Source organism: Schistocerca cancellata, chromosome 6 (assembly GCF_023864275.1).
Source record: "Schistocerca cancellata isolate TAMUIC-IGC-003103 chromosome 6, iqSchCanc2.1, whole genome shotgun sequence".
NCBI lineage: Eukaryota > Metazoa > Arthropoda > Insecta > Orthoptera > Acrididae > Schistocerca > Schistocerca cancellata.
Genome location: NC_064631.1, coordinates 693,545,830 through 693,571,342, shown reverse-complemented (window position 1 = coordinate 693,571,342; position 25,513 = coordinate 693,545,830). Strand labels below are relative to the sequence as shown.

The 25,513-nt window shown below is 42.2% G+C and overlaps 1 protein-coding gene across 1 annotated transcript in view; it reads right to left on the bottom strand.

Moving 5' to 3' along the window:
- LOC126191564 (neuronal acetylcholine receptor subunit alpha-10-like) overlaps window positions 1-25,513 on the bottom strand; it is a 253,654-nt gene that overhangs the window by 5,522 nt on the left and 222,619 nt on the right. The window contains exon 8 of the mRNA XM_049932480.1: window positions 16,364-16,530. Within this exon, the coding sequence (XP_049788437.1) occupies window positions 16,364-16,530 (167 nt within the window). The remainder of the gene's footprint in view (window positions 1-16,363; window positions 16,531-25,513) is intronic.

The following is a 25,513-nucleotide window of genomic DNA, read 5'->3' as shown; positions in this document are numbered from 1 at the left end:
CGTGCTAATCCATACATCAAATGGGCATCTGCCAACTCCGCATTTGTAAACATTGCACTGACTGCAAAACCACGTTCGTGATGAACACTAACCTGTTGATGCTACGTACTGATGTGCCTGATGCTAGTACTGTAGAGCAATGAGTCGCATGTCAACACAAGCACCGAAGTCAACATTACCTTCCTTCAATTGGGCCAACTGGCGGTGAATCGAGGAAGTACAGTACATACTGACGAAACTAAAATGAGCTCTAACATGGAAATTAAGCGTTTCCGGACACATGTCCACATAACATCTTTTCTTTATTTGTGTGTGAGGAATGTTTGCTGAAAGTTTGGCCGTACCTTTTTGTAACAGCCTGTAGAGGCAGCATGCCTCAATATTTCCAATGACTTGTTGAGTACATGGCATGTCGAGCTGCCGGGCTATGTCGGACGGAAGGATGTCCGACTCAATACGATGAGGTATCACATGAATTTTGTTACCTCAGTGTATACACAACAAGGTGGCTCATGTTTCGGTTTGACAGTGTGCTGTCATTGAATTCATCGTTAAAGAGGACAACTGTGCTGCCAAAACAGTTTACAGACTTCATCGAGTATGTGTGTGTGATGGTATGTGTGTGGGTTCCAGAAATTGCAGCAGATGGGTGGAAACACTTTTGTGAGGACGAGTATCCTGGATGGCAGGTCACTCTGGAAGCAGCTCCATGGTACTCGCGCCGAGCAATGAACTGACGAGGTTCAAAAGTGGTTCAAATGGCTCTGAGCACTATGGGACTCAACTGCTGAGGTCATTAGTCCCCTAGAACTTAGAACTAGTTAAACCTAATTAAAGTAAGGACACCACAAACATCCATGCCCGAGGCAGGATTCGAACCTGCGACCGTAGCGGTCTTGCGGTTCCAGACTGCAGCGCCTTTAACCGCACGGCCACTTCGGATGGCAACTGACGAGGTGGAAGACGGACGTGTCACTGAGAATGAAGTTGGACGAATGTTGCATTAGGACACAGTGCGGCGCAGGGGACGGTCGAAGCACAGATAACGAAGAAATTGTACCTGTTAGGTCCGACATTAATAGCTCTAAAACCGTAAGTGTAGCTCTCCGCTGCCCGAGAAGAGGCCCCATGGGTGCCCACGCTACGTGTCTCTCCGGTTATTTTATTCACGACAGTTGTATACTTTGTAAGCCAATTTAGTGTTGGAGATAGGGTACTTTAATTATTCACCCTTATGGAGTTTTAAGGACATTATGTATTGAAAGGTCAACAGTCATTTATCTGAACGTTTGACTATAATATCACGAAACTAGTCTTGAAAAGTAAATAATTTTAACGCGGATGTTGAGGTTTCCATTAATCGAAATGTATGATCACGGCTGTTGTTGCCTCACATACCAAATGGTTTGGAATACCAAGAAGTTCAGGAAGAACCGTGATCGAAAGCCATCTCCAGAAATTTTGACATGAAGATCACGATATTTTCAGAAAATATACAATTTTTTCAGCCTTCAGTTGCAAGGTAATTTTTACTCGTTTACCAAGGTTTCGATTCCAGTAATGGAATCTTCTTCAGAACCTATAAATTAAAGCACATACGGACATATATTACTCACTGAAATGCATCATCAGTCTAATGATTGAATAATAAAGAAATCGTGATACTTACAAAAAATAAAAATTAAATTATTTTGAGAGCCAAACACCGGCCATATCACAGATTAAAAATTAAAACAATAAAGACGCATAATCATAAGATTATGTCTGTCAAGATTAAAACCATTAAGGCGAACGTAGACGGAGCTACGCCGGCCAGAAATAAGGACCACACGTGAGCGTCTCGGAAACTAGGCGTCGCGAGCAGTTTCGCGGCGAGGCTCGGCCGCGGCCATGCGCATGCGCGAGCGCAAGCGCAAGCGCAGGCGCAGGAGACAAACTGACTTAAAATTACTTAAAGCAAGTATACATATAAACAAAATGTGACTGAAAGCCGTCCAACAAATGGACAAACCTATCTATTGGTATAGCAACATTAAACAATTTACCTGAGAACAAACTACAAAGCCAAGGTATAAAAAATTTTTTACATTTACATATTACTAAAATTTAAATATTACATTTAAATATTACTAAAAAATTAGTGTCGAAACCATGCGTACTAAGCATAAAATGTCTTTAACATAAAAACGCCTTAGCAACTATGTGTCATTACCAAGCATATTACGAAATACAAAGACACACACGTACAATCGCACTATAATAAAGGGACAAAGCAGATAGGGAAACAGCATCGGCCATTCGAAGCGGACTGTGGGTCCACTCCACTGGAGTAAAGGTTGAAATCCTTCGAAATAACTTCTATTTTTTAGTTGCAGCTGATCATTAAGTAAGTTGTCTCTATCAATAATAAGATGTTTAAAAATTTCCAATTCTTCGAGGGTGTATAGCCTACATCCCTTGACTTCATTACGCAAAAGCTCTGCGTCTTTTAAAGGCTTGGGAGCATGCGCCTTTTGGACCAGATGCTCTTTAAACCTAACAGACAGGGTCCTTCCTGTCTGGCCAATGTAATAAGAAGGACATGCAGCACACGTAATCTTATACACATCTGACAGCGATAATTTATCAGTACCTTTATACAGAGAATGAACTAAATTCTTTTTGAGGCTGTTGGTGGTAGAGTATGTTAAAGATTTGTAAATCACGATATTTTCCTAACTATCTTAACAGGCGAAGAATGTCGATTTCGTAATTCTGAGCCTGAATCAAACGCCAGAGTACGGATCGCATCTGGCACAAAAAAAAGGAAACAAGAACAGTGAGATCTGCTGCGATAGTTACAGGCAGAATTTTCTGAGAAGTAGAACGCTGCATTCTGGCTGATTTCCTTGAACCTGCCTAGACTCCTTCGGAGCTCCAGATTATCCTGCAGCAGGATAACGTGAGACCTCAGGCTGAGAGCTGGGACATTTGGGTGGACAAGTCTTCGGCACGCTTCTTTCACTTCCTAGATGGCACTCTTTGGCTACCATTCTTCAGCTTCTGTGAAAGAAAAGTGGTGAGGCCAGGGTCATGCTGGTGCTGTCCTCTGTTTACGTTCAACACGAGAATGAAAAGTCATATCTCGAAATAGCGCAATACTGGCCTAATTTGGCTTCCAGATAAAACACTGGTATACGTACTTAAAAATTATAATAAAATTCTAAATAGAAATAGAACATGAGCACCCGTCTAATCTTACATAAAAAATATTGGCAGGAAAAGGCGTGTAGCTCTCACAATCCGGTTACAGCCATTGTTAGAATTAAACAGGGGTGCTGACATGGTCTTTATGAATTTAGAAAGTTATTTGACATCATTATCTGGCAGAAATTCTTTACGAGCCTGGAAAATAGACATACAGATTTGAAAGATAGAAAAACAATATCCAAAAATACAAAATTTGAAGGGTGAGAACAACGATTAACGGAGGACAACGTAAATCTAAAATGAGAAATGTAGCAGTACTACTTTGCTCATTGTCGTTATGTCTGCTTAAAAATTTCGTGAAAAAGATATGATGATCACAAAGTCAAAACACCTATAGTTAAGGTGAACTGAATTCTCACTCACCGCATTATGTTTGCAGACAATGTTGCTATAGTCGGTGAAGGTGAAAACTGCATGCAGAATATGGTTTCTATATTTGCAACTTCTGTATTTTGAAAATGTTTGAACTTCAGATAATAGTAAAAATCCAAAATTATGGCAGTCTGAATAGAACACATACTATTAAAATACAAAGCAACAGGAAAGATCATAAGCTGTATTATTTAGACACCTTAATAACAGAAACAGCAACTGTTATTTCAAAGTCAGAAAAGAAAATACAACACGAACTACACTATCAGAAACTGAAGAAATTATTAATGAAGAAATGATTTCGTGTAGAACAGAAAGAAACTCAGTTTGTTAAGAAATCCACCGGGTGTGTACTCCCGTGTGACTGAGAAGTCTGGAAACGTGGCTTTGGAGGAGGCTAAAAAAGGTGTGTCAGGACAGAAAGCAAATCCAATAAAAATGTTTTGAAAGTTACAAATGAGGAATAAACCTCGTAAAAATATTTAAAAAATGAAAGAGAAACATCTGTAAATTTATTTAGATACGACAAGTTGGGAAACAAAAACAAGATGTCAACAAAGAAAATAGTTGAAGATGTACTTGACGGAACGAAATGTAAAAAGTATAAAGAAATTAAGACAGCACAAAATAAAGAAGGATGGTATCATTCGCCCAGACACTATACATGATTGAATGATGTATCCTAGTCCATTGCGGAAATAGACATGTTAACTATGGTGATTTGGTATGTTAGTTTATGTGTCCTTTTTAAGTGAACATGGTACTCCGACATTTTTCGCTTTAATTTCATTTTCCGCAAAGTTGCGCTACTGAATAATTCTCCTGAGGTACCATTGTCCAATCATGGCCACGGAATTAAATTCCTGACTGGAAAGGAAATTGCTTTATTATCAGTATGCAGCTTAATTTCTACGCCTTGGTGTTTAGGAACGTCGTTCATTTATTTTATCTGTTGCCTTGGCATGTCGTAGAGGTGTACTTTTTACAATCTATCACTGTAATACGGAGAGTAGAGGATCCTACACCGAATATTTTGAGATCAGGAACCAATGGTATGATTTTCATCGGATATGATGTTTTGAACGAGCAGTGCGTCCGAGACATATGCTTGCAGACTACATGTGTATCACGACAAGCAACTGCCTGCCACATGAAAACAATAGTATGCGTGTCCATGGTAAGGACAACCACGATAATTCATAACTGGCGGTCCAAGCTGGAGCATTGTTCTTTGCAGAAATTTGCAGACGTGGATTTAATGCATGCTGCAGCAGGATGTAGTACCGAACGGATGCCCAGTAATTAGTTTTGCAAACGTGTCATCCTCTTGAGAACAAATTTATTGCCACTGGATTTTACAAGGTACGTCGAGGTTTTCACTGAATAATTGTTGGCGCAGTAGAATTTAAGGGTTTCATTTGGGTTGTGTAGGAGATGATTCTTTAATAGTTGTTCAAGAGTGGCAGTAGTAGTTAGAGTAGCAGCTACACTCCTATCATACGCGATATTGGCCAAATGATGTCACAGAGATCCCTTATACAAACAATTACGTTTTTAAGTACATTTCAAGACTGACAGTCGCCAGTTTGAAGAATTGCGATGAGTTTTTATATCAATAAACAAGTATATATTCATTTTTGAACATTAGTTCCTTATCGGAAAAAATCAGTTTGACATTCTCTACGATGTGCATGGTTCCGAGCCTAAAATTTAGGGGCACTCTGTACACTACCTGATCGAAAGCATCCGGACACCCTTACGTAATGCGGTGTTAACCACTAGATGTCGCGAGAAGCGGATATGTCAGTACAAAGGAACCGTTAGTTGCCATTACAGAAGCAGTAACAGCGGGGTGGGTCGAATAGATTCATAATCCTTTGGTGCTCTAAAATATTGTCATCGGCACCCTTTCTCAACGTCGCGGAGGTGGTGCATGAGTAGTTACTCTTGTCGAAATGAAAAGCATAAACTTACATAACTACGGCCACAGTAATAAAAAATTTCGTATAGTCTCCGCATCTACTCATACAGTTGACATACGTTCATGGTGTTAATAAAACAATGGAAGGAATTCGGATGGCTCGTTGATTGCGAAACTAATAAGATGAGCCATCCACCCCAAAACACATTAAAATCTCCACCCAATTACACTATTGGCCATTAAAATTGCTACACCACGAAGATGACGTGCTACAGACGTGAAAGTTAACCGACAGGAAGAAGATGCTGTGATATGCGAATGATTAGCTTTTCAGAGCATTCACACAAGGCTGGCGCCGGTGGCGACACCTACAACGTGCTGACATGAGGAAAGTTTCCAACCGATTTCTCATACACAAACACCAGTTGACCGGCGTTGCTTGGTGAAACTTTGTTGTGATGCCTCGTGTAAGGAGGAGAAACGCGTACCATCACGTTTCCGACTTTGATAAAGGTCGGATTGTAGCCTATCGTGATTGCGGTTCATCGTATAGCGACATTGCCGCTCGCGTTGGTCGAGATCCAATGACTGTTAGCAGAATGTGGAATCGGTGGGTTCAGGAGGGTAATACGGAACGCCGTGCTGGATCCCAACGGCCTCTTATCACTAGCAGTCGAGATGACAGGCATCTTATCCGCACGGCTGTGACGGATCGTACAACCACGTCTCGATCCCTGAGTCAACAGATGGGGTCGTTTGAGAGACAACAACCATCTGCACGAACAGTTCGACGACGTTTCCAGCAGCATGGACTATCAGCTCGGAGACCGTGGCTGCGGTTACCCTTGACGCTGCATCACAGACAGGAGCGCCTGCGATGGTGTACTCAACGACGAACCTGGGTGCACGAATGGCAAAACGTCTTTTTTTCGGATGAATCCAGGTTCTGTTTACAGCATCATGATGGTCGCATCCGTGTTTGGCGACATCGCAGTGAACGCACATTGGAAGCGTGTATTCGTCATCGCCATAGTGGCGTATCAACCCTCGTGATGGTATAGGGTGCCATTGGTTACACGCCCGGTCACCTCTTGTTCGCATTGACGGCACTTTGAACAGTGGGCGTTGCATTTCAGATGTGTTACGACCCGTGGCTCTAACTTCATTCGATCCCTGCGAAACCCTACATTTCAGCAGGATAACGCATGACCGCATGTTGCAGGTACTGTACGGGCCTTTCTGGATACAAAAATGTTCGGCTGTTGCCCTGCCCAGCACCTTCTCCAGATCTCTCACCAATTGAAAACGGCTGGTCAATGGTGGCCGAGCAACTGGCTCGCCACAATACGCCAGTCACTACTCTTGATGAACTGTGGTATCGTGTTGAAGCTGTACCTGTACACGTCATCCAAGCTCTGTTTGACTCAATGCCCAGGCGCATCAAGGCCGCTATTACGGCCAGAGGTGGTTGTTCTGGGTGCTGATTTCTTAGGATCTATGCACCCAAATTGCGTGAAAATGTAATCACATGTCAGTTCTAGTACAATATATTTGTCCAATGAATATCCGTTTATCATCTGTATTTCTTCTTGGTGTAGCAATTTTAATGGCCAGTAGTGTAAGTTAGGCAAGATTATTGACTACCATATAAAATGTCAGCAAATTACTTGCTATTGTTTCGCATAAGATTGAGGCCTCCCTCTAACCTGCATACAAAACAGACGGTGTTAAAACGTGATGCACCATGGCTGGTCCTTGTAAGCACTGCATGCCGGTGGAGTCCACGCTACATTAGCAAGCATCATTGGGCAGCGTCCAATACGAAGGCGACTGAGGACCTTTTCGTTCCTTCTCGCAGATCGAAAGGAAGTGCGCCTCAAAAGTTAATTTGATCGACTGCAGCCTGTTGTTGTCACTTTCAGCCATTATCTTTTCCACTCAGCCAATACTCTGTCACCCACACGCCTATATTGTCCCCTTGCTTCGAATCATCAGTAAAAATCATCACGTGCCCGCGATACTCCGATAAAACGCCTTTAAAAATCCTTTTTTAAAACTGTCGGTAGAGCCGTGATCTTGTTATACTTCAGCATGCACAGGTTAAGAGTGGTCCTGTGAATCATCCAGGGAGAATATTTGCTTTAAGCCTACTTAATTATTGGTGGGTTTACTACATCAAGTTGCTCGAGATAGTCTTTTGCACGGACAGAGAATGGCTTAGTTGCCCGGTGGCTGATGAAACTTCAGTGTACGGGTTGTTCAGCCCCAGTACCGACAAAAATATGTCCATATATGGTCCTCATTTTGCATACATGTCGCTACAAGAGGAGTTCCCTCCGGATGGTAAGAGGCAGCTCGCCAGCCTCTGTACAGTGGCTAGGAAAGGTTCGGTAAGCTCCTGTAGCCAGTCTAATGCCTGTGTGGTGGACAGCATCGAACATCTTTAAATAGGAAGGTCTAGATGAGGCATACACTATTCTCCAATACTCAAGACATGTGCAGACAAAGGTTCTGTAGAATGTGAAAAAACGACCTACAGCTAAGGCATTTTAATATATTTAGTGCCTTCGGACATCGACATTTTCCACCATGCAGGTGAGTCAGCCATGTTAACCACTTGTCAAAAGGATGAGGCCAAAGAATCACAGTGAGGTTTTAAAATCCAAGATGGTCCCTCTCACCCACATAAACTATTAAATACACACACAAACAGTTCATCCTGTACAGAAATTAAAGTAAGTTGCTTCAGCCCAATCTCCCAACCTCTTTAGGGTCGGCTCTAGTTCATGTCTTTTATTGATAAGATTGAAGGGAGAGCACTCTACAGCAAAATTTTCCAGAAATAATGAACGTCTGACGGGATACCTTACTGTTAAAGAGATACAGCTGACTCTCAGAAAGCTACCCTGAGGAACATAATTCTGTTGAGGGAATTGGTCGGAGTATACAGCATAGAACTGATACCAGAAATATCGTCCAGCAAGGAAGGACAGCAGCAAGACGGGAGATGCCCACAAAATCCCCATTCATGCAGTTGACGGACGTTGTGCCCCCATGTGGTATCCCATGCTTTCTCGAGATGCCAATACGAGTACATTGCTGCATAGGAATGAGTCGAGCCACACCCTCTGATTGGAGGAAATTGTCAAGTGTGGAGGTACTTCCGAAACTCATACTGGAAACAGCTGAGCAATCTCGAGGTTTCGAGAGACCACACCACGCGTCTGTTCACCATCAGCTAAAGAATCGCTTCTACCCAGCTAGGGAGCGCAGCGCTCCTGTTTGGAGACAACTTGTCCTTCCCTGTGGTATCAGAATACCCTTCCACCATGGATCCGGATACTAGCCTTCAGCTCATATTTTGTTGAAGAGCCGTAGGAGGAACTTCTTCTGTCTCCATGTGTACTTGCACGCCATATCGACTCCTATCATGTCCTGGCGTAGTGTCACGTGCAGTGGTTAGCGCAGACTGGAGTTTACACATGAAGAGTTGTTCGACGTAAAGTCTACGCTCTGTTTCTCCATGTGTCCCATATGCTAGTGGAATCGATGATTAACGTAATAGGCGGAGGTCAAACCACAAAAGTGTTTCACCATCGTCTGCACTAATTCTGTAGGTGCTACTTGGAGGAGAAGATTGTTAAACATCACCGGTTTCGAGCCTGGAGTTTTAGTCATGATATCTTCCGAATGGACTCCGACAGTTTCGTTACTGGTGTGAAATGGTTAAGCGATGTTAACACTTCTCTCCTAGCATTCCTTTTTCGTTCCCTGATAATACTTACCGTTTTAGTCCTCGCTTGCCGAAAGATTAGAGGTTGTCTTCACTTGGCGTACTCCTGAACCAATGTAAAGCAGTGTAAAGCAGTCGCCTGTCCTGAATTGCCGATCGACGTTCCTCGTTCACCAATTGACGGATTTTCGTCTGGGCTCGCTGGAAGATGTAGGAAAGGGGGAATCAGCAGCATGGTGCATCACATCTGCGATGTGATCCACCAACTCTGAGTACTGTCAAATTGTTGGAATACAGACAGTGCCCAATTCGATTTGCTCAACATCCACTTAGGATGCTCCCGTTCAGGCGTTGTAGCGGCGGCTAGGTGAAGGTGGATGGGAAAGTAGTCACTTGAGTGTCAGTCGATTACCGCTTTCCACACAATGGCATCGGCGATGACAGGAGAGGATAGGGACAGATGTAGGGCAGACAACAGTCCAGTGGCCATGTAGAATTGTGTCATTGCCCCGGTATTAAGGCTGCAGATATCTTCTGACAACTACCAGCCAATTACCCAACACCTGGGCAGACAGTAGAAGAGCACCAGAGCTCATGATATGTATTGATGTCTCCATGCAACAGGAATGGGCGGGGGAGTTGTCGCACGAGATCAGTAAGTGCTGTGCCAGCAAGGGCGATATGGCTACTGCTACCACTGCTACTGCAGCTGCTCATAGGTCAGTGGTGAGGGTAAATAAAAAGTAAATAAAAGTCACCAAAATGTCACTCAACTGAAAGACTTGCACCAGGCCATGCTGTCGCAAGACATTCATTTTATTTAATGTTGAGAATGATGGGCGGGTAGTGGTGTGCTTCGTTGATGAACATGGCTGCACTACATCTACATCTACATCTACATCTTGATCTACATCCATACTACGCAAGCCACCTGACGGTGTGTGGCGGAGGGTACCTTGAGTACCTCTATCGGTTCTCCCTTATATTCCAGTCTCGTATCGTTCGTGGAAAGAAGGATTGTCGGTATGCCTCTGTGTGGGCTCTAATCTCTCTGATTTTATCCTCATGGTCTCTTCGCGAGATATACGTAGGAGGGAGCAATATACTGCTTGACTCCTCGGTGACGGTATGTTCTCGAAACTTCAACAAAAGCCCGTACCGAGCTACTGAGCGTCTCTACTGCAGAGTCTTCCACTGGAGTTTATCAATCATCTCCGTAGCTCTTTCCCGATTACTAAATGATCCTGTAACGAAGCGCGCTGCTCTCCGTTGGATCTTCTCTATCTCTTCTATCAACCCTATCTGGTACGGGTCCCACACTGCTGAGCAGTATTCAAGCAGTGGGCGAACAAGCGTACTGTAACCTACTTCCTTTGTTTACGGATAGCATTTCTTTAGGATTCTTCCAATGCATCTCAGTCTGGCATCTGCTTTACCGACGATCAACTTTATATGATCATTCCATTTTAAATCACTCCTAATGCGTACTCCCAGATAATTTATGGCATTAACTGCACCCAGTTACTGACCTGCTATATTGTAGCTAAATGATAAGGGATCTTTCCTTCTATGTATTCGCAGCACATTACACTTGTCTACATTGAGATTCAATTGCCATTCCCTGCACCATGCGTCAATTCGCTGCAGATCCTCCTGCATTTCAGTACAGTTTTCCATTGCTACAACCTCTGGATACACCACAGCATCATCCGCAAAAAGTCTCAGTGAACTGCCGGTGTTATCCACAAGGTCATTTATGTATATTGTGAATAGCAACGGTCCTACGACACTCCCCTGCGGCACACCTGAAATCACTCTTACTTCGGAAGACTTCTCTCTATTGAGAATGACATGCTGCGTTCTGTTATCTAGGAACTCTTCAATCCAATCACACAATTGGTCTGATAGTCCATATGGTCTTACTTTGTTCATTAAACGACTGTGGGGAACTGTATCGAACGCCTTGCGGAAGTCAAGAAACACGGCATCTACCTGGGAAGCCATGTCTATGGCCCTCTGAGTCTCGTGGACGAATAGCGCGAGCTGGGTTTCACACGACCGTCTTTTTCGAAACCCGTGCTGATTCCTACAGAGTAGATTTCTAGTCTCCAGAAAAGTCATTATACTCGAGCATAATACGTGTTCCAAAATTCTACAACTGATCGACGTTAGAGATATAGGTCTATAGTTCTGCGCATCTGTTCGACGTTCCTTTTTGAAAACGGGGATGACCTGTGCCTTTTGCCAATCCTTTGAAACGCTACGCTCTTCTAGAGACCTACGGTACACCGCTGCAAGAAGGGAGGGGGGGGGGGGGGGGCAAGTTCCTTCGCGTTCTCTGTGTAAAATCGAACTGGTATCCCATCAGGTCCAGCGGCCTTTCCTCTTTTGAGCGATTTTAATTGTTTCTCTATCCCTTGGCTCACTCACCATTTAGGTCACTGTTTCTGTGAAGATTAAATCCTGGCATCACAGGAGAATCTGTGGCCTTTAAGTGTATCTCCTGAAGACATATTGAATAGGCTTCTCTTGTACAAGCAGTTTTGATGTGTTCTATAACCATTCACATTCTATTGAAGGATGGGAGGCATTTTAACCACTGATTTTAACTATTGGTTAGTCCTGTAGTCTAGGAAGGAATTTAAAAAGGTTTAGAGGAGGAGTAGATGGGCTTGATGATCGCCCAAACATAATTCTATTTCCACTTCACAGTCTTCCCCATTAATCGTTTCTGAAGCAGTACGGTTAGAGATTCTGACGTCGTGCTTCTTAGATCTGATTTTCTGCCTATTGGTTCACCTTTCTTTGGGACTGAGAGCAATACGCTGGATTAGGGACATATGGATAGGCTCTAAGATATAAGAAACCAAAGTTGACGTATTCAGATAACGTGGGTAAACTAAAGGTGAGTAGAAAGGTGGGTGTTTATTCTAACTGACCATCCACCTGGTTCAACAAGTTTTTCACCTCTTATACCTTCGTTTTGGCATTCCACTAAAAGTTCATTGGGGTCCAGATGCATGAGGGCACTACTTGATACGAGAACTCTGCTGTAATTGACAGCGGTGTGCATGGCAACAACTATAGAATATTCCCCAAGATGTTTGCTTTGCATTATCTTAGGCGCTTGACTGGACACCATTGTCTCTGTTAGCAGAATGCCATTTGCAACCTTTTTATTGACTTAGGAACTTCAACAACTCCTGCCGCTCCCTTCTGTACGTGGAATGGGGATGTTCTCTCGAATTTACGCCCTTCTTAACATGGAATATATGATTGCGCATTGGTATTGTTATGTTACTGTTATTCATCATTGAAATACATGTGTCAGGTGGGCTGTCCACCCGACTTCTGTTTGTGGAATGGGCAGCTAAATACTCCAGTGGTGCAAGCGTTTCATTGGGAGTTTGGATTTTGCGAGCCATTTTGGCCCGAAGACACAATAGGAAATCGATCGTCCAACCAGACAGAGCTCCGAATGCCTAGGTAAGACATTTACAACTTGAGGTGTAATTTCGCTAATTACTGTTCTTCCTCCACAGCCATGCATCTTATTGGATCGCAGTACACCTTAAGACTTTCTTTTATAGGGGTTTGTTCTGTGGTCGCGAACCAGGCATTTTAGCCAAGATCCCTGTTCCTTGGACGTACAACGTTCCACCACTAAGCCATGCAGTGATTGCTGACACATGCCAAGACCTCACAGCTACAGATGACAGGTGGCGCTTAACGACCCCCAGTTAAGGAAATCTGGGATCGCCAAGCCCATAACCAGTTACAAAGACTGAACTTCCTGAGGTGCGTGACATTTGAAACGAATTGCCATGCACGTGCGGCGTATCGAATGCCATGGAAACAGCGAGCGTTACCCGCCAGTAAGGAAACCTCGGTGACTTCGAACGTGGACTAGTCATTGTATGTGAACTGAGTACATCAGGGACATGTGAACCCTTCTAAAGCTCCACAAGTAGACTGTTGGTTATGTGACTGTGAAATGGAAACGTGAAGGAACAACTACAGCTAAAGCAAGACCAGACAGACCTCATGTAGTGACTGACAGAGAGTGGCTGTACAACATCGCATGAAATCAGCAGGAGCTCCAAAGAGCTACAAGAAATCCAGCTAGTACAATGACCGTGCATAGGGAGGTCAAAAGAATGGAGGTACCAGTTATTCGTAAGCCACACATTTCTGTACAAGGTACTGAGTGATGCTTGAGGTGGTGTAAAGAGCGATGCTACTGGCAGTGGATGACTGGAAACGAGTGATTCTGAGTGATGAATCACATTATAACCTGTGGCAATTGGATAGATGGATTCTGGTTTGGCGAACGCCTGGAGCACGATACATGCCATCAGATGTAATGCTAACAGTCAAGTACAGAGAAGGTGGTGTTGTGGTGTGGGGTGTTTTCCGAGCTTAGGATGTGATCCTCCTATTTCCCTTAAGAGAACGCTGAATATGGAAAGATATAAACACATTTCATAGCATTGCACACTGTGCATGGTAGAGGACAGTGCAACCTATTATAATGCAGCATTTGTGGGGCAGTGGTTTATGAACAACAACATCGCTGAAATGGGCTAGCGTGGACAGAGTCCCGACCTGAACACCGTGGAACACCTTCGAGATGGATTAGAATATCAACCTCACTGTGAAACCTAGCGTCCAACATCACTTTCTTCCCCAGTTTCGGCTTTTGAGAAAGAATGGGTCACCATGGCTCCACAGACGGTCAGACATCTCAGTTAAATTGTCTCCAGCAGCGTGCAATCGCTCATAAAGGAGAAGGGTAGATGCATCTCATATTAATGTTCACTAAGGTGGGAGGAGTAAAATAGAGGGAGCGAAAGGCTATTTACAATTTGTACAGAAACCAGATGGCAGTTATAAGAGTCGAGGGACATCAAAGGGAAGCAGTGGTTGGGAAGGGAGTGAGACACGGTTGTAGCCTCTCCCCGATGTTATTCAGTCTGTATATTGAACAAGCAGTAAAGGAAACAAAAGGAAAATTCGAAGGAGGTATTAAAATCCATGGAGAAGAAATAAAGACTTTCAGGTTCCCCGATGACATTGTAATTCTGTCAGAGACAGCAAAGGACTTGGAAGAGCAGTTGAACGGAATGGATAGTGTCTTAAAAGAAGGATACAAGATGTACATCAACAAAAGCAAAGCGAAGATAAAGGAATGTTGTCGATTTAAGTCTGGTGATGCTGAGGGAATTAGATTAGGAAATGAGACACTTAAAGTAGTAAAGGACTTTTGCTATCTGGGGAGCAAAATAACTGATGATGGTCGAAGTAGAGAGGTAATAAAATGTAGATTGGCAATGGCAAGGAAAGAGTTTCTGAAGAAGAGAAATTTGTTAACATCGAGTATAGATTTAAGTGTCAGGAAGTCGTTTCTGAAAGTATTTGTAAGGCGTGTATCCATGTATGGAAGTGAAACATGGACGATAACTAGTTTGGACAAGAAGAGAATAGAGGCTTTCGAAATGTGGTGCTACAGAAGAATGCTGAAGATTAGATGGGTAGATCACGCTGATACAATAGCTCCCTACTCAGCAATCATATACAACCGCTCGCTCACCGATAGATCCGTACCTACAGATTGGAAAATTGCGCAGGTCGCACCAGTGTTTAAGAAGGGTAGTAGGAGTAATCCATCGAACTACAGAGCTATATCATTGACATCGGTTTGCAGTAGGGTTTTAGAGCATATATTGTATTCAAATATTATGAATCACCTCGAAGGGAACCATCTATTGATACGTAATCAGCATGGTTTCAGAAAACATCGTTCTTGTGCAACGCAGCTAGCTCTTTATTCGCACGAAGTAATGGCCGCTATCGACAGGGGATCTCAAGTTGGTCCCGCATTTCTATATTTCCGGAAAGCTTTTGACACCGTTCCTCACAAGCGACTTCTAATCAAGCTGCGGGCCTATGGGGTATCGTCTCAGTTGTGCGACTGGATTCGTGATTTGCTGTCAGGAAGGTCGCAGTTCGTAGTAATAGACGGCAAATCATCGAGTAAAATTGAAGTGATATCGCGTGTTCCCCAGGGAAGCGTCCTGGGACCTCTGCTGTTCGTGATCTATATAAATGACCTGGGTGACAATCTGAGCAGTTCTCTTAGGTTGTTCGCAGATTATGCTGTAATTTACCGTCTAGTAAGGTCATCCGAAGACCAGTATCAGTTGCAAAGCGATTTAGAAAAGATTGCTGTATGGTGTGTCAGGTGGCAGATGGCGCTAAATAACGAAAAGTGTGAGGTGATCCACATGAGTTCCAAAAGAAATCCGTTGGAATTCGATTACCCGATAAATAGTAGAATTTTCAAGGCTGTCAATTCAACTAAGAACCTGGGTGTTAAAATTACGAACAACTTCAGTTGGAAAGACCACATAGATAATATTGGGGGGAAGGCGAGCCAAAGGTTGCGTTTCATTGGCAGGACACTTAGAAGAAGCAACAAGTCCACTAAAGAGACAGCTTACACTACACTCGCTCGTCCTCTGTTAGAATATTGCTGCACGGTGTGGAATCCTTACCAGGTGGGATTGACGGAGGACATCGAAAGGGTGCAAAAAAGGGCAGCTCGTTTTGTATTATCACGTAATAGGGGAGAGAGTGTGGCAGATATGATACGCGAGTTGGGATGGAAGTCATTAAACCAAAGACGTTTTTCGTCGCGGCGAGATCTATTTACGAAATTTCAGTCACCAACTTTCTCTTCCGAATGTGAAAATATTTTGTTGAGCCCAACCTACATAGGTAGGAATGATCATCAAAATAAAATAAGAGAAATCAGAGCTCGAACAGAAATGTTTAGGTGTTCGTTTTTCCCGCGCGCTGTTCGGCAGTTGAATGGTAGAGAGATAGTTTGATTGTGGTTCGATGAACCCTCTGCCAAGCACTTAAATGTGAATTGCAGAGTAATCATGTAGTTGTAGATGTACTGTTTATAAACCTGTTAGGGGATATATGCTCGAGTGGTTTTCCTTCTATATCAGCAATGCGGTCCCTAGCCATCCCCTTGCAAATTCAGCTGTAGCCCAGGATCGGGTAGCCAGTCTGACAGGTACCTGCAAGCGGACGAAGGAGAGGCTGGCGGCCCAGAGGTCGAGCAGCCTGGCGGAGGACGCCCTGAGGATGGCCGGCGGCTCCGGGCAGGCGGTGACCAGCCGGCGGTGCGCCACTGACGTCACCAGCGACAGCGTGCACAGGACCAGGGAGTCGCGGACCAGCAGCACTGCAAGAGACGTGGCGCCCACAGCGTGCAGTGCCCCTCTGGACAAGGAAACTGTGTCTACGAGTAGTTAGGGTCGCAGAAGCATCACGCCGATGCCTCTCTCCGTGAACAGCATCTAGCCCTTTAACTGCTCTGGACGTGTTAACCCGCGCGCCATTGTACCTGTCCCTGTGTGCTCTGAACGTCTTTATTAGATTAGATTAGATTAGATTTACTTTCATTCCAGTTGATCCGTAGTGAGGAGGTCCTCCAGGATGTGGAACATGTCAGAAAAACAACAATACATGACAAATATTTACAACTAAAACAAATAAGCTAATGTACCATTCCACAGGTCCCAAGTGGAATGATCGTCATTTTTTAATGAACACTAAGAGTCATTTTACAAATACTAATGCACTGAATTTAAAATAAAAAAGTTTTTTATTTATTTATAAGGTAATAAACATGTAATACAACTACTGTAATACTTATTTACAATGAACACATTACTGCACTGAAATGGTGCAGAAGTTAGATTATACTTACACACACACACACACACACACACACACACACACACACACAAATTTTCAGTGAACACATTACTGCACTGAAATTGTACAGACGTTATGTTGTACTTATATACAAATCAGTTGGTTTTACTAAGAAATTCATCAATGGAGTAGAAGGAGTTGGCCACCAATAAATCCTTTAGGCTTCTCTTAAACTGAATTTCATTGGTTGTTAAGCTTTTTATGGCTGCTGGCATGTTATTGAAAATGTGTGTTCCTGAATAATGCACACCTTTTTGTACAAGACTAAATGACTTTAAATCCTTGTGAAGATTATTCTCATTTCTAGTATTGATTCCATCAATTGAGCTGTTGGTTTGAAAAAGTGATATATTTTTAATGACAAATTTCATTAACGAATAAATATATTGGGAAGCTGTAGTTAGTATCCCTAGTTCCCTAAACAGGCTTCTGCAGGATGTTCTTGAATTCACACCACATATAATTCTTACTGCACGTTTTTGTGCCCGGAAAACTTTAGCTTGGCTTGATGAATTACCCCAAAAAATAATCCCATATGACATTATGGAATGAAAGTAAGCATAGTATGCCAGCTTTTTCATTTTTATATCCCCTATGTCTGACAAAATTCGCATTGCAAACAGAGATTTGTTAAGACCCTTAAGCAGTTCTGTGGTGTGCTCCTCCCAGTTGAATTTATTATCAAGCTGTAATCCCAAGAATTTAACACTGTCCACTTCTTCTATCTTCTTGTCATCGTATGTTAGACATATACTCTTGGGACACCCTTTACAAGTTCTGAACTGCAGTAGTGTGTTTTTTCAAAGTTTAGTGACAAAGAATTGGCTAGGGACCAGTGATTAATGTCCACAAATATTTTATTGGCTGATCTTTCTAAGACTACACTTGATTTGCTATTTATTGCAATGTTTGTATCATCGGCAAACAAAACAAACTTGGCATCTGGTAATGTTACTGATGAAAGGTCATTGATATACACAAGAAAAAGTAAGGGCCCCAAAATGGAACCTTGTGGGACCCCACATGTAATTAGTTCCCAGTTGGATGATGCCTGATAGCTTGATACATGTCTCTTTCCTAATAACACCCTTTGTTTCCTGCCAGAGATATAAGTTTTAAACCATTTTGCAGCATTTCCTGTTACACTATAATATTCTAGTTTACTTAAAAGGATATTGTGATTTACACAGTCAGATGCCTTTGACAGATCACAAAATATACCAGTTGCCTGCAATTTTTTGTCTAATGAATTAAGCACATTTTCTCTGTAAGTGAAGATAGCCTTCTCAATATCAGAACCTTTTAGAAATCCAAACTGTGACTTTGACAGTATGTTATTTGAGATATGCGCGCCACCAGCCCTTCTACCTGGTACTCTGAACGTCTCTACAGGGACAGGTACAAAGGCGCGCGGGTTAACACGTCCAGAGCAGTTGTTGTTGTAGTTTTCAGTCCTGAGACTGGTCTGATGCAGCTCTCCATGCTACTCTATTCTGGGCAAGCTTCTTCATCTCCCAGTACCTACTGCAACCTACATCCTTCTGAATCTGCTTAGTGTATTCATCTCTTGGTCTCCCTCTACGATTTTTATCCTCCACGCTGCCCTCCAATACTAAATTTGTGATCCCTTGATGCCTCAACACATGTCTTACCAACCGATCCCTTGTTCTAGTCAAGTTGTGCCACAAACTTCTCTTCTCCCCAATCCTATTCAATACTTCCTCATTAGTTATATGATCTACACATCTAATCTTCAGCATCCTTCTGTAGCACCACATTTCGAAAGCTTCTATTCTCTTCTTGTCCAAACTAGTTATCGTCCATGTTTCACTTCCATACATGTCTACACTCCATACAAATACTTCCAGAAACGACTTCCTGACACTTAGATCTATACTTGATGTTAACAAATTTCTCTTCTTCACAAACGCTTTCCTTGCCATTGCCAGTCTACATTTTATATCCTCCCTACTTCGACCATCATCAGTTATTTTGCTCCCCAAATAGCAAAACTCTTTTACTACTTTAAGTGTCTCATCTCCTAATCTAATTCCCTCAGCATCACCCGACTTAATTTGACTACATTCCATTATCCTCGTTTTGCTTTTGTTGATGATCATCTTATATCCTCCTTTCAAGACACTATCCATTCTGTTCAACTGCTCTTCCAACTCCTTTGCTGTCTCTGACAGAATTACAATGTCATCGGCGAACCTCAAAGTTTTTATTTCGTCTCCATGGATTTTAATACCTACTCCGAATATTTCTTTTGTTTCCTTCGTTATAGGGCTAGATATGGAATGGAATAAACAATACCACGAGGTTTTAAAAGTATAATCACTTTTTTTTTTTTTTTTTTGCATAATCTACAGTTCTGAAGACTGTTTTGAGTAATATCCCCACGATATATCATCCTGTGCCAGTATTTTTCTGTAGTCAATCCTTGGCTTCCCTTTACAATTTCGTAACCCTTATACCTCCTCCTCCCCAAACTGGCGTCCACTACCCGATCACCTTCTCCTTCCATACTTCCATGTCCCATCACCCTTCGCCTCGTCAAGTCCTCTAATGTAACTCTTTTCTTCCATTCTTCTGTAGCAACGTGGACTCGGTTCTCTTCTCGTCCATTCTGATTACCGTCCAATTTAACTCCTATGTAATGCTGCATTCTGACAAATCTTAATGTTACGGAACTTAAGGGAAAAACAGATAAAGAAACATACCATATTAAAAACCTGGAGGAAATGAAAGGAAGTGCAGGAGCATGTTGCCACCAAGTCGTCGACAGGAAGGTGGACGTCAAATGGCGTGAGTTCGCATTGACTACTATAGTGTCAAAAGGAACTGGCCAAGCAACACGAGGCAGTTCAACGAACAGGAAAAGACAGTGAGTGTCAGTGAGCAAGCTGTTACAGTGCGCTGTGGTTGTGTTCTTCATCACAGCATGGCCCAGGGACAAAATCTGTATGACTTTTCCTGCGGAATGATCATTGGGAAACTGGAAGAAGGACGAAGTGTCATGAGCGTAGCCCAGAATTTTAATATTGCTCGCGCGTTCTTTCGTGTGAATGGGGAGTGATGTGAACCACAGGCCCTGCTGTCCAAAGGAGAGCTGGTCGACGACAGTCAGCTACATTGTACAATAGGCAATAATGGACCCACATCAAATATTGGGTACAATTACAACCACATTTAACAGGACTGCAAGGCACCCAATCTCATGCCCCATACTGGCACGAGTTTGATCTCTTCGCCAGTAGCAGCAGCCATATCGCCCTATGGTATGCCCTGTATACATGAAACCCTTGCTGGCACAGCACTTACTGATCTCGTGTGACAACTCAGTAGTTCTAATGGAATGTTGTCAACTTCCAGTGGTAGGCTGTGACCTAAACCATACGCCTCAGCAGTCCAGCTTGCTGGTTTGGTGATGGCTGTTCGCCAGTGGTTCAACGACCAGTACGGTATACTCCAGTGAGACCTGTAGATTGGTGGGACCATTTCGGTTGGTGTCAAGACCATAGGAACAGAACCAATAAGGAGTAGGGTCGTACGCTCTTCTCAGGTGACAGCAGAGTCTGTGTGAGAAGACATTACGGACGTGTCCTCACATTGCGAGAGATGCGAACACGTAATACAGCCAGGAATATTGTCGGATATGACCGTATTGATGGTTCAGGTGTTATGGTGAGTGGAAGCATAATGCTGCATGGGCTTACTGACATCCTAAAGATCTTCAAACAGGGTACACTCACCAGCCAACATTATTGTGACGTCTTTTTTAATGTCCAGGGGACCATCACAGATCGCTGGGACTTCAGTGTAATTGTGGTTCTGACAGCCAGAGTCGGTCAAATACCACTTCCTTGAAACTGAGAAAAATTGACCTAAAGTTTAGTATGTCACATAATTTATTGATGCACAATATCTGAAACTTTCAACATTATTGTGCAAAGCAGACGCTGATGAAACTATACTTGCAACATGAAATAAAAAGAACAAATATGTTATCCTAAAAATAATGGTGCTAGTAGTACACATTTCAGAATCTTGAACATGTCCCACTATAGCTGTGAGTTTTTATATCCAACTCTTTCTTGCTACTTAGCTTTCCACATCTAAGTTCTAGAAAAATTGATGTGAGACTGGTGGAATATAAGGCAACAAAGATATTACGTCTTCATATTTAGTTTTATTTAATTTGACTGCTTCTTTATGAACTGGATACGTCTGAAAAATGAGAGAGACAGGAAGTGCAAAATGGCTAAGTAGGGATGGCTAGAGGACAAATGTAAGGATGTAGACGCATATATCACTAGGGGTAAGATAGATACTGCCTACAGAAAAATTAAAGAGACCTTTGTAGAAAAGAGAACCACTTGTATGACTATCAAGAGCTCAGATGGAAACCCAGTTCCAAGCAAGGAAGGGGAAGCAGAAAGGTGGAAGGAGTATACTGATAGTCTACACAGGGCGATGTACTTGAGGAAAATATTATGGAATGGAAGAGGATGTAGATGAAGATGAAATGGGAGATACGATACTGCGTGAAGAATTTGACAGAACACTGAAAGCCCTGAGCTGAAACAAGGCCCCGGGAGTAGACAACATTCCATTAGAACTACTGACAGCCTTGGCAGAGCCAGTCCTGACAAAACTCTACCATCTGGTGAGCAAGATGTACGAGAGAGGCGAAATACCCTCAGACTTCAAGAAGAATATAATAATTCCAATCCCAAAGAAAGCATGTGTTGACAGATGTGAAAATTACCAAACTATCAGTTTAATAAGTCACGGATGCAAAATACTAACGCGAATTCCTTACAGACGAATGGGGAATCTGGTAGAAGCCGATCTTGGGGAAGATCAGTTTGGATTCCGTAGAAATGTTGAAACACGTGAGGCAGTACTGACCCTACGACCTATCTTAGAAAATAGATTAAGGAAAGGCAAACCTACGTTTCTAGCATTTATAGACTTAGAGAAAGCTTTTGACAATGTTGACCGCATCACTCTCTTTCAAATTCTGAAGGTGGCAGGGGTAAAATACAGGGAGCGAAAGGCTATTTACAATTTGTACAGAAACTAGATGGCAGTTATAAGAGTCGAGGGGCATGAAAGGGAAGCAGTGGTTGGGAAGGGGTTAAGACAGGGTTGTAGCCTCTCCCCGATGTTATTCAATCTGTATATTGAGCAAGCAGCAAAGGCAACAAAAGAAAAATTCGGAGTAGGTAGTAAAATCCATGGAGAAGAAATAAAAACTTTGAGGTTCGCCGATGAATTGTAATTCTGTCAGAGACAGCAAAGGACCTGGAAGAGCAGTTGAACGGGATGGACGGTGTCTTGAAAGGAGGATAGAAGATGAACATCAACAAAAGCAAAACGAGGATAATGGAATATAGTCAAATTAACTCGAGTGATGCTGAGGGAATTAGATTAGGAAATGAGACACTTAAAGTAGTAAAGGAGTTTTGCTGTTTGGGGAGCAAAATAACTAATGATGGTCGAAGTAGGGAGAATATAAAATGTAGACTGGCAATTGCAAGGAAAGCGTTTCTGAAGAAGAGAAATTTCTTAATATCGAGTATACATTTGGGTGCCAGGAAATCATTTCTGAGAGTATTTGTGTGAAGTGTAGCCATGTATCCAAGTGAAACATGGACGATAAATAGTTTGGACAAGAAGAGAACAGAAGCTTTCGAAATGTGGTGCTGCAGAAGGATGGTGAAGATTAGATGGGTAGATCACATAACTAATGAGGAGGTATTGAACAGAATTGGGGAGAAGACAAATTTGTGGCACAACTTGACTAGAAGAACGGATCGGTTGGTAGGACATGTTCTGAGGAATCAAGGGATCACCAATTTAGTATTGGACGGCAGCGTGGAGGGTAAAAATCGTAGAGGAAAAACAAGAGATGAATACACTAAGCAGATTCAGAAGGATGCAGGTTGCAGTATGTACTGGGAGATGAAGAAGCTTGCACAGGATAGAGTAGCATGGAGAGCTGCATCAGACGAGTCTCAGGACTGAAGACCACAATAACAACTAAATGAACTGTTAGCAAAGACCATGGGGAAGGAACAGCAGACGTAATCCTCACATTGTTGCTGCCCCTTTTCACTGGTTAAATCTCAATAATTTTCCAGCTTTCTATTCCATTTAATGAATAACATCATTATTTTTCATGGGTTCAGTTGCTTCAGACCCCATCAATTTAATGTTCAACCATTGCACCTTTTCAACACCTACAGTTTCCTTGGCCATTGAAATATACATTTTGTACTATGTTTGATTTCAAAAAATTCTGACTGATCCGGTTTAAACTTCAAACGGGTTCTTTCTCCTTCAGTGTTTTATGAGATCCCATAATCATCTACTGGGAATAGAAATTCGGCTTTGCGTTTAGCAGATACATTGCTACTGCAGTCCCTTTCATTACGGAGGAAACAATGATCTGATTCTAGAAATTTTTGATTTGTTTTCTCAAACGTAGTGTGGTGGACAACACAGCCCCACAGCAAAGCTATATTCTTGTTTCTCTTTTGTCTCTCACACGTGTCAGAACGTGTCAGCTTTCGTATTTACTGATCTGAGGTAAGATAATGGACATGATCCCACTTCATTAGCATCATTCTGAGCAGTGTGTTCCCTCCGCAAATACTTGCATCCTGAATCATGTTCGCAACCACGCACGTCTACATTGCACACTCCCAACTTTCTTTTATAAAAAATAAACATTTGTAGTAAGAAGAGGCAGAGATAATGTTTGCTCCATGTCATGCACAGACTATTGTTTTTAGACTTTTTAATATCTGCTGTCAACTCCCTTCTTGCTTTCTCCGCACGCTGCTTATAAACTCCAACATTTTGGGAAGTTATCCCTCCTGTCTTACTGTGACTCTCATTCCATCACAAACAGAACCTGTATAACTTTTAGGTTTCTTTAAAAATAAACTGAACTTAGTACTAAATAAATTTCTGTAATACTATTCTATAACAGGATTAACTTTTTCCTTGCATAGCTTATTATGAAGTTCATCCATTTTCCTCATTGATAGGTCTTGTGATAAATGCTGGCTCTTATCATTATCTACAGTATTGTAATGACTTGTCTCGATCGGAAAACTTTAAATACGTTCCACATTAAATTCGATGGCGCTATCAGATACTCATGTTTCCCGCATTCATCCTGCAGAACAACTGGCGAAACAGAACTCAGTTGCTTCAATAGCATTCGTGATAACCTCTCATTACCAACGCCATGAAATTTGAGGAATTTGGTGTTGCATAGTTTAACGTTACTATTGTCCTATAAGGAAAAAATGCCACCACAACTAAATAATATACAGCTAATACCATTTAATATAATTACAAATGAATTATGACTGTAAACCAGTGCCCAGCTTGTTAAATTCAATGAGATGGTATACACCTTAAATCTGATGAAATAAATATGTAATTGTTTTTATGACTGTATTGTGAATTAGTATTTCCACGACGTTTCTTGATATTCATTACATGAACCATACCTGAAATATGTACATTTTGCTGGTCGAAATCACTAATGGTCCAAGACGTGTCATGATCATATGCTCCATCATTTGTATCGCCCAAACGTTCGAAACATCACATGCCACATTTACAATATTTGTATCATAAACCACATTTACAGTATTTGTATCACAAGCCACATTTACAATATTTTTATCTCTTCGCAGATACACATTTCCCACTTGAATTAACATACACTTGACACACATTTCTTTTCCTTTTTCCGGTGTTTTTCATTCACTGATCACAATTTTGCACACGTTTCATTGTTTTTTAATTATTTCACTATTTCCTTGCATTATGTCACCCATCTTGAATGTTTACATCACATGGTACGAGCTATTTGTTCCGACTGGCTCCTTGGATATGGCCCTCTATGGCTCTTAAGGGAACTGTGATTTCATAGAGAGCGTTTTTCTCTCTCTCTCTATTATTATATCGCAGTATGAGGGATTTGGACCAAACGATCCATTTACTGAAGCTCTTCAATCAGCATACAATCCACAGATGACATCAGCTACAAAAACATGAAAACTGGTTTGACCCACTATTGCCTCTGAAATAAGGTGTCATTTATGTTCGCCTCACTGCGTATTTGTTTCAGTTACCTTCTTTACTATACTGCAGCAGTTCTCTCTACGTACAGTTCACGTTTCGTTGAGCTATGACAGCCACATATGCGAAAGTCACTTTCGTCCTTAAGTTTTGTTCACCAATGTACTTTCAGAATATACTTTTATGAAAGGTGATAACTATTAGTGAACAGTAATCGTTAGTGAACAAACCATTTAATACAGGAAACAGACAGTATATACATGGTGAGTCAGGATCAAAGGTTGTTATTTATTTTCTGTACTATGAAACAGTGTCGTGTTTACAATGTACCATAGTAG